We start from the raw sequence: 9859 nt of genomic DNA, 5'->3' as shown, positions 1-9859 counted from the left end.
CTCTCCTCTGTTCTCCTCATCTCCTCTCCTCCTCATACTCTCCTCCTTTTGCTGTCTCCTCTCCTCTGTTCTCCTCATCTCCTCTCCTCCTCATACTCTCCTCCTTTTGCTGTCTCCTCTCCTCTGTTCTCCTCATCTCCTCTCCTCCTTTTGCTGTTAGATATTTAGACTGTAATGACAGCTTATGATATACTTTTTATAACTACATAAATCACATGCAATGAATTAAAAACGTTGTTTTACTTAGCACCTCTTTACAGCTTCATTCATCTCCAAGCTTCCAACATTCACCTGGCGCTGGTGCCTTGGATGAAAACAACTTTTGATACGATACAATACAAGAACAATAGTTAACACCTATCCACAGCAATAAGCACAATGAGAAGACTAATGGTCTCTTTTATACCAGTTTCTATTGGAGTGAAATGAACTGTGCCATGTCACATAGGATTGGCTGTGTTTTGTGAATATAGAGGAGATGGCAAAAGTAAATATACTTTGTTCTTACCTAAAGCATCTATCCTCCTCTTCGTACCCCTGCCTGCTCCTCCCGCATTAGACTCTGGGGACTTAGCTTTTAAAATCTTGTTCAAGCTGTCCACTCTGTAGTTGGATCTCATGACCTCAGCTTTATGACCCACCCGGCCTGAAAAAGGGTGTCTACGATGGCTGGTACTGAGAGGTGTTATGGTCCTCTTCTGCCCTTTATGTTTGGGGGGCGTGAAGGTGAGAGGAAGACTACTGTCATGTGGGGTGTGTTGCTTTACGTCCTCCAAAAGATCATTTAGTCTTGATATCACTGTACACATGAACGTCTCATCCTGTAGGTGGTATGTGTGCTCAGTCATTTCCCGCAATAAGGTCCCACACTGCTGTCGTTTCCTATCTCTTGAGGACTTTGAGTGGTTACAACTGCTCTGATTACAACGAGAGTTAGAACGACGCCTCTTCTCGATCTTCCCGCGATTTTCCCGCGTCCCGCCCACCCCGACCCTTTCCGATTACAGCCGAGCCGCTCCGATTACAACGAGAGTTAGAACGAGAACGTGACGTCATATTTACATTAGACGGATCCTTTCTAGCCATAACCCTCAAAGTCTGAGAGGGTGAGGCAGATATTCACAGAAAACAGAACAAGAAACGACAACAACTCTACTCTCTGCTCACTCCTTTCCTGTAAAATACAGGTCCAGCCCACACATATGCTCCATCAAGGACGGTGCTACAGGCCACAAGGCAGTGCACTTACAACTACAATAAGCATGTTAATGTTAATCTAACAGCTCCGGCGATCCACTAGCCCCCCGCCCCGCCCCCCCCAATTTTACATTTTGAAATTCTCCCGATTTCTGAGGTCTAAAGGTTGGCAAGTATAGCAGGAGGACATGTTGCAAAAAGTGGAGACAAAACTAGCGTCTGAGAGTGGAGACTAAATTGCCGTTTTCTGGAAGGAAGGAGCATCAGAATCAGGTTTACTGCCATGCAGGTTAACAGGAGTTCTCTTTGGAGAACATGTGCAGTGTAACATAATTAAAAAATGAAGGGCTGTGCAGGTTTAAAAAGGTTACCATTGTACAAAATGGGAGGAATGTGCACGGTATAGCTAGGTTCTTTAATGTTAATATCATGTTTAGAGGTAGACCCAAGAGCAAAGAATCTCCTGTTTCAGACCTGAAAGAAATCCAATTTTAATTATATTATTTGAAATATCTAATTGTCTGTCTTTTCTGATTCCTACAGTTTGCAGACGATGTCTTCCTTCTCATCAGTGTAACATCGTGAGGCACAACGCATTTTATAGTGAATTAAACTATTTTAGCTATCGTTGCCACTTACCAACAAACTACCTTCATCTGTAATTTATTTACTACACGTTTTGATTTATTTTCGAGATCATAAGTTCATTTCCTTTACCATATAACTCCTGCTCCTTGCATTACAGGGCTACGGAAGAGAATTACGGACACGTGGGCATTTTATGTTTAGATCTGACCAAAAGTGAATTTTTTTCAGAGCTCCAAGAAAAATATCAGAATTTTGAGAGTTCTCTTTTTTTTGGAAAATCTCACTATTATCAGTTTTTCCTCAGAAATGTTGCTCTTTTTAAAAAGTCCAAATCCGGAGAGAATTTTTTTTAATTGTTTTTTGTAAAACGTTTTTCACGTGTGGCTCTAATGTTCTTGCGTAAGAGGCTGAATGTCATGGTTTTTACTTTCTTGTTTACGTACTTTAATTTAAACGTAGAATGTGTCATTTCTGCTGTTCTAGGGCTCTGAATAAAAACCATAATGTAAGACAATGCAACGCTCCATGTGTCACTGAGCTTCACCCAGTTAGGATTATTTGTATTATTATTGATTTATTGTTTGAAGATTTTACCAGGAGCCGGATCATCCACAGAGGTTTCTTTTCACTAAAACAAATGGTGAGTGAAGCCGGTAAAAACACAGAATAAGGCAATTTCACAAACAAATCTGTGTTATCCCGGTGAACACTTGGCAAAGCAGCTACAAACTCAAGACATAGTTTACTAATTTTATGGATATATATCATTACATTTGATGCAGAACCACTGATCAACTGTAACATCAACCCTAAATAAGAATTGCAATGCACAAAGTTTGAGTAAAACAAGTTATACAAATCAGGCGGGAAAAAGACAAAGGCAGGAAGTAGAAGGAAACATGACAAATGAGAAAAGTGGACTTTCAAAATAAGACAGGAAATACTAGCACTTACAAAAACAAAGCTATTTTTCAGGTGTTTTATATTATACTAAGGGATACAATAATTGTTGCTGGCATTAACATGCTGGAAAAGCGTTAAATCAAATGTGTGTGAAGGTTCGAGATTCTTCTGTGCAATAAAGGAGAGCAAAGTCTGAGCTGTTGTCAAGCAGTTTTTATTATGACAACCACCAAGTGAAGGTGTTGTTATGGTTTGTTTCACGTTCTTTCATTCGATCACACGGCATCCATTTTACAGTAAGTCATCATTTCCCTTTGTTGTTTTATAGTTTTTGTTGTTGACTCTTCTCAAGATTTTTGAGAGTGCCAACATCTAGATACGTGGGTGTAATAATGGATGACTTAACATGGAAATCTCATATATCACGGGAAAACTGAAGTATCTAAAAATGGTTTTCTGTTGAACTCAGCGAAGTAAGGGCTGGACTTCAAGTCAATGCGCATTGTGTGATGTTTGTGGAAGTGTGTTTCACCTGATGATCAACTTTGTGGGAATTGTTCATAATGAACATCCACAAGAACACACGGTTATTGATTCAGGGCTGATCAATCTTGAACATGTACTTTTATTTGATCCCCATGCAGAATTTGTATGAATTAAAGTCAACGTTTCAGTTGTTTCAATATAAACGAACACTAGAGTTGTAACAAACATGTGGAAACAGAAAGAGGAGTGCTCTGTAACAGGCAGGTTATTTAGATGGAAAATAACTGTCACCACTCCGGAGTTTTTGATAGAGATGAAGGATACCTTTTGATCAGGGACACAATGATTTACAGGCAGGGTTGCAAAATGAAGTTGCATATTGAACTGGGCCATAACATGTATTACCACCATGTATAAATGATGATGGAAGATATGACACTAAGATAGTAACATAATAAAGCATAGCTAACTGCTGCTGAATATTGATAACAAAGTCTTTTATAAATATAACAATAAAATATAATAACCTATAACTTATCTTAAAGATCCTATTGTTTTCCTGCCGACGGTTCGTCACCATCAGCCACCTCTAACAACATGATAGTTTAATATATGGCTATATTTCTTTATTCTACTGTGTTATATATCCCTCAATTACTTTTGATCCTTGCCGCTTTCACTTTTGAGATCTGAAACAACTGGAGATCCCCTCATTGGGATGGATAAAGTTCTTATCGTATACAAGAGAACAACGTTTATTTTTGGGCTGGCTGGATGCACATGGATCAACCATAAAGTATACAGTCTCATTCTCTTTAACAGATGCTGACGGATTCATGTGTAATAATCTCTTCGTCACAGAACCAGACCTGCAGAGACACAAAGGACTGAGCAGTGAGGGGTCAGCTCACCTGTGGGAAAAACATCTTATTTGACTTCTTTCAAGCACACAGTCCTCCATCATCCACTTTACAGTAAGTTATCATTTCCTTTATCATTATTTTATTCCCTTCATGTTTTTAGTGGTATTGAGTATGACAAAGTTCTGCAAAAGAGCAGAATAATAAATGTGATCATAGATTATTCAGTGTTTGTTCTCATGTTGTTCAGCACCGCTCACCTGTTCAACATGCTAACAGGAGAATTTAGTGGGTGGCGCAGTGGTCTGTGCGTTTGATCATCAGATCAAGGGGGCGTTGGGGAACTCCAGTTCGAAGCCCGCTCTCGCCCCACTGCTTCAGGCCGTTGTGTCCTTGGGCAAGACACTTCACCCGAGTTTGCTCCTGTGGGTATTGTCCACAGTACATGTATAATATCAATGTGTACTTGTAAAAGCGCCTCGATGACTTTGAGGTGTGAAGATGGGCGGTGTGGCGCAGTGCATTGATCAAGGGGGCGAAACCCGCCGCCGCTGCGTCTGTAAAGCCGTTGTGTCCTTGGGCAAGACACTTCACCTCAACTTGCTCCTGTGGGTATTGTCCACAGTAGATGACCATTACATGTATGTATGATGTGTATTTGTAAAGCGCTTTGAGTCATTGATAAAGCGCTATAATAAATATAAGGATTATTATTATTAATGTTCGTCCATTTTATAGCATGCTCCTGTGTCCTCCTCCCTGTCTCTCCAGCTCATCATGGACACCATTTTGAAATCAATCTCGACACTCAATAATCGAATAGATGTCATAAAAAGTAATAGTCAGCAATTTTCAAGAATTTCTGCAAGACTCGACATGCTTGAGAAGCTGGTGGAATCAATTCAAGATATGGCACGAATTAAAGACTCCGACGATGTCCGTGACGCTTTGGAAAACCTCCAACAAGCTCTGACCGAAGCCACGAACAAGATCGAGAAGTTTCAACACTCAAACCGTTTACTGAAGATTCTGAGATCAAGCTGCTACGAAACGGAGTTCAGAGATGTGAACGAAAGGCTCAGTGATGCCTATGAGGAACTTTCTGGAAGCCTGCATGTACGACAGAACAGCATACAGGAGGAGCAGGACAGGAAGCTGGAGGAGCTGGAGGAGGAGCTGGAGGAGCTGGAGGAGGAGCTGGAGGAGCAGGACAGGAAGCTGGAGGAGGAGCTGGAGGATCTGGAGGAGGAGCTGGAGGAGGAGCTGGAGGAGCAGGACAGGAAGCTGGAGGAGGAGCTGGAGGATCTGGAGGAGGAGCTGGAGGAGGAGCTGGAGGAGGAGCTGGAGGAGCTGGAGGATCTGGAGGAGGAGCTGGAGGAGGAGCTGGAAGAGGAGCTGGAGGAGGAGCTGGAGGAGGAGCTGGAGGAGGATCTGGAGGAGGAGCTAGAGGAGGAGCTGGAAGAGGAGCTGGAGGAGGAGCTGGAGGAGGAGCTGGAGGAGGAGCTGGAGGAGGAGCTGGAGGAGGAGCTGGAGGATCTGGAAAGAAAACTTGAAGGAAAAAAATGTGTTATACTTTAAAAAGCAGAATGTTGTCATAGCAACGTACCAGGAGCAGTTGTTGAGTGCATAAAGCAGTTTGATCACGAATAAGCTCTTTCATTTATCCATCAAGTTAAAGGAAACATTGGCCAACGCACTTTTTCTGTTCTCGTGCACTTTAGGGTTTAATGATTGCCTCCCGATCTACAATCTGTGATTTAAGAGAAATTCAAGCAAATCAGCCTGGATTCTTTTATTTGAGTTGTAGTCACTTATTAATTTATAGACAGAATCAGAAATCTCCATGTCATGTTTCAGATAAATTCAGAGCTCTCAAGTCTCACGCATTTCACTCCATTCACACGCCACACCTTGTATTTCTCACGCAGAGATTTCTTTCCAGGGTACCAAGTTGCGCCGCAATTTTGTAAACAAACTAGGCGTGTTTGAGACGCGTGCACAGACCGACGTTAACAGCAGCCCTGTCTGTAGACACGGAGACCGACTCTGTCGTCCGGTGATCTAACCGCCTTCTGGGAAAGCTTCAAAAGTACGTTGGTACGCAAATGCGCTTTGTGACACAAGAGACGGTACGCATTTCGGATTGTTGCCACGCATGCGTACCAGTTATGTGCAACCCTGTATATAACTATCTATCTGTCTATAGAGAGTTTTTCTTCAATAACCCTCTAATTAGTGATTTATTGCAAGTAAGGACGTTGTTGTACATTAGTTTAGGTCTTAATATGCTCAATATGGGCCTAATAAGGCAGCAGTACCACAAGAATAGTAATTCTCCCATAATGCCTAACAAATATGGTCTATTCTTACGTAACATGTAACATCCAACTACAAGTGTTAATTGTGTCAAAATAACTCAAAATTAGGTACTTGTTCAGAAACAATAAGCTAGTAGTTTGACTCTAATATTTATGTTGTTATTTATCTTCTTTACTTGCAAATCGCTTTGAGCACCAGGAAAAGTGCTATAAATAACATGTATTATTATTATTATTATTATTATTGTGTTAATTAAAAACTAGTTGATGTTGAATAAGTGTACCTTAAGATAAAGTGTTACCGTATATTTTGCACTTTTAATGCTCAATGAAATATATTTTTAAAAAACAGTCATTAGTGCAGGTCAGGGGCGGATCTACAGGGGGGCAAGGGGGGGCAGTTGCCCTCCCCCACTGTAGAGCCTTGCCCCCCCAGCTGCCCCCCTAACTTTTGTTTCCCTAAAACTGTACTTGTAGAAACAAACCTACACTATTTCCACAAGCTTATCAAGCAACGAAACAAGCAGTACCTTCATTAAAAGTGAATAATTTTAAATATCATTTTAGGCCCGTTAAAAACGTAGCTACGGCCCTGCATTAAACTGCGGAGCGGCGTTCACACAGACCGCGGCTCAAACAGCTGCAGAGAGGGAACGAGCTGTCCCAGCACCTGAAGGTGGATCAGCTTCCCCTGGCAGCATTTCCCCTTCCACTAGTTTTGTTTTTACTAAGGACGAGAGCTTGAAACAAAATATTAATAAAACGCTGCCGTTTGAATCGATAGCGTTTAACAGACGGTCGCTGTTTGGGACGTTACGTTACAAAATACTACGCAGGCAGCGCTAGCTGGGAGATCAATCACTTTATTTGCTAAACTATGCGGTACTATTAAATCCACGTAAATTAAGGGATTGATGGAGGTCTGAAGGGATTGATGGAGGTATGAAGGGATTGATGGAGATATGAAGGGATTGATGGAGGTCTGAAGGGATTGATGGAGGTCTGAAGGGATTGATGGAGGTATGAAGGGATTGATGGAGGTCTGAAGGGATTGATGGAGGTATGAAGGGATTGATGGAGGTCTGAAGGGATTGATGGAGGTCTGAAGGGATTGATGGAGATCTGAAGGGATTGATGGAGGTATGAAGGGATTGATGGAGGTATGAAGGGATTGATGGAGGTCTGAAGGGATTGATGGAGGTCTGAAGGGATTGATGGAGGTCTGAAGGGATTGATGGAGGTCTGAAGGGATTGATGGAGGTATGAAGGGATTGATGGAGGTATGGAGGGATTGATGGAGGTCTGAAGGGATTGATGGAGGTCTGAAGGGATTGATGGAGGTATGAAGGGATTGATGGAGGTATGAAGGGATTGATGGAGGTCTGAAGGGATTGATGGAGGTCTGAAGGGATTGATGGAGGTATGAAGGGATTGATGGAGGTCTGAAGGGATTGATGGAGGTATGAAGGGATTGATGGAGGTCTGAAGGGATTGATGGAGGTATGAAGGGATTGATGGAGGTATGAAGGGATTGATGGAGGTATGAAGGGATTGATGGAGATATGAAGGGATTGATGGAGATCTGAAGGGATTGATGGAGGTCTGAAGGGATTGATGGAGGTCTGAAGGGATTGATGGAGGTCTGAAGGGATTGATGGAGGTCTGAAGGGATTGATGGAGGTATGAAGGGATTGATGGAGGTATGAAGGGATTGATGGAGGTCTGAAGGGATTGATGGAGGTATGAAGGGATTGATGCAGGTCTGAAGGGATTGATGCAGGTCTGAAGGGATTGATGGAGGTCTGAAGGGATTGATGGAGGTATGAAGGGATTGATGCAGGTATGAAGGGATTGATGGAGGTCTGAAGGGATTGATGGAGGTCTGAAGAGGAGAGGTTTCAGCTTGACCCTGGATTTGGAGGACAGCTGCCTTGCGTTACCTACAATCCAATCCAACTTTATTTATATAGCACATTTAAAAACAACAGAGTTGACCAAAGTGCTGTGCATCAATAAATGTATAAAAAGCAGCAGAAATACATTTAGACAAAACCGATAGGACAGAAAACTAATGTAAAAGCACGAGACAATAAAACCATACTTATAGCCACAAACTGAAAAAAACTCTCTCACATGATTTAAAAACAATATAAAACACAAGAAAAGAAAAACAACCCAATTTAAAAGCACAGAATGACAGCTGTCAGAAGGGGGGAGAGCAGAAGGTCGAACGCTGCGCTGTGATTGGCTGGTGGGAATAGAGACGAAGGGGGAGTGAACGACCCCCGATCGCTGATTGGAGGGTGAGCGTAGTGAGATGGAAATATATGAATGACTGGATATAAAGACGGTCTTCCTGGTTGAACTTGAGCTGAGTTTCACAAAAGACACCACAAGGGAGAGACAACCCCAACAATTGAATGTTAGCCTCTGCAGACCATTTACATGCACACAAACCTAGAAGAGGAAACCCCAAAAGCCTAATAGGGCCTCTTTGAGCAAAGGGAAGGGAAAATAATGTGTACAAAACATTACAAACGGCTCACGTATGTATTTTTATCAAGTTTATTCATGCTTTGTAAAGAAGCACAAGTACATAAACACCACAACTTAAACCGGTTTACAGTAAATAGATTCAGACCTGGGTTCTCTTTTGTATGGATGCAGTTATCTGATAGTTATCTTAAATACAAAAGAACCTTTTAGACGACAGGTCTGTTGCTTCGTGCCTCTGTCAGCAGCGTGGCTTCTCCTCCGCGGTGCCGCTCTTGCTGATGAAGAGTCTCTTGAGGAAGAGGAGCTGCAGGTAGCCCGAGGTGACGATGAGGAGGCTGAGGAAGAGCGACCACCAGGTGACGTACCGTGAGTTGGACAGCAGCAGGAAGAAGTCCGCGCTCTTCCTCATGCGGCCGAAGTTGTAGTAGCGGAACATGTGGAAGACGTGGTTCTCCAGTTTGTGAGTCGCACCCTGCAACAAATATTACAGGTATTACTGCTGCTGCCATTAGAACTACAAACATGTTGGTCTATAAAGGAACTACAGCACGGTCACATGACTTCACGTCACCACCGCTAAGCTAAAGGAGGCTAATGTTGGGCTATAAAGGAACTACAGCACGGTCACATGACTTCACGTCACCACCGCTAAGCTAAAGGAGGCTAATGTTGGGCTATAAAGGAACTACAGCACGGTCACATGACTTCACGTCACCACCGCTAAGCTAAAGGAGGCTAATGTTGGGCTATAAAGGAACTACAGCACGGTCACATGACTTCACGTCACCACCGCTAAGCTAAAGGAGGCTGATGTTGGGCTATAAAGGAACTACAGCACGGTCACATGACTTCACGTCACCACCGCTAAGCTAAAGGAGGCTAATGTTGGGCTATAAAGGAACTACAGCACGGTCACATGACTTCACGTCACCACCGCTAAGCTAAAGGCGGCTAATGTTGGGCTATAAAGGAACTACAGCACGGTCACATGACTCCACGTCACCACCGCTA

At 42.7% G+C, this 9859-nt stretch overlaps 1 protein-coding gene across 1 annotated transcript; it reads left to right on the top strand.

Moving 5' to 3' along the window:
• Positions 1-2974: 2974 nt before the first annotated feature.
• Positions 2975-5762, top strand: LOC307026775 (uncharacterized protein; the record flags this gene model as incomplete). The annotated part of the gene is made up of 3 exons (XM_079694904.1): positions 2975-2984; positions 4806-5329; positions 5756-5762. Exons 2-3 carry the CDS (start codon positions 4812-4814, stop codon positions 5760-5762), a joined length of 525 nt encoding a protein of 174 aa, XP_079551030.1. The 5' UTR covers positions 2975-2984; positions 4806-4811.
• Positions 5763-9859: the final 4097 nt, after the last annotated feature.

The sequence above is a fragment of the Notothenia rossii genome, assembly GCF_949606895.1.
Source record: "Notothenia rossii genome assembly, contig: scaffold_205, whole genome shotgun sequence".
NCBI classification, from domain to species: Eukaryota; Metazoa; Chordata; class Actinopteri; order Perciformes; family Nototheniidae; genus Notothenia; species Notothenia rossii.
The sequence above is the reverse complement of the archived record's forward strand: the minus strand, read 5'-3'. Positions and strand labels throughout refer to the sequence as shown.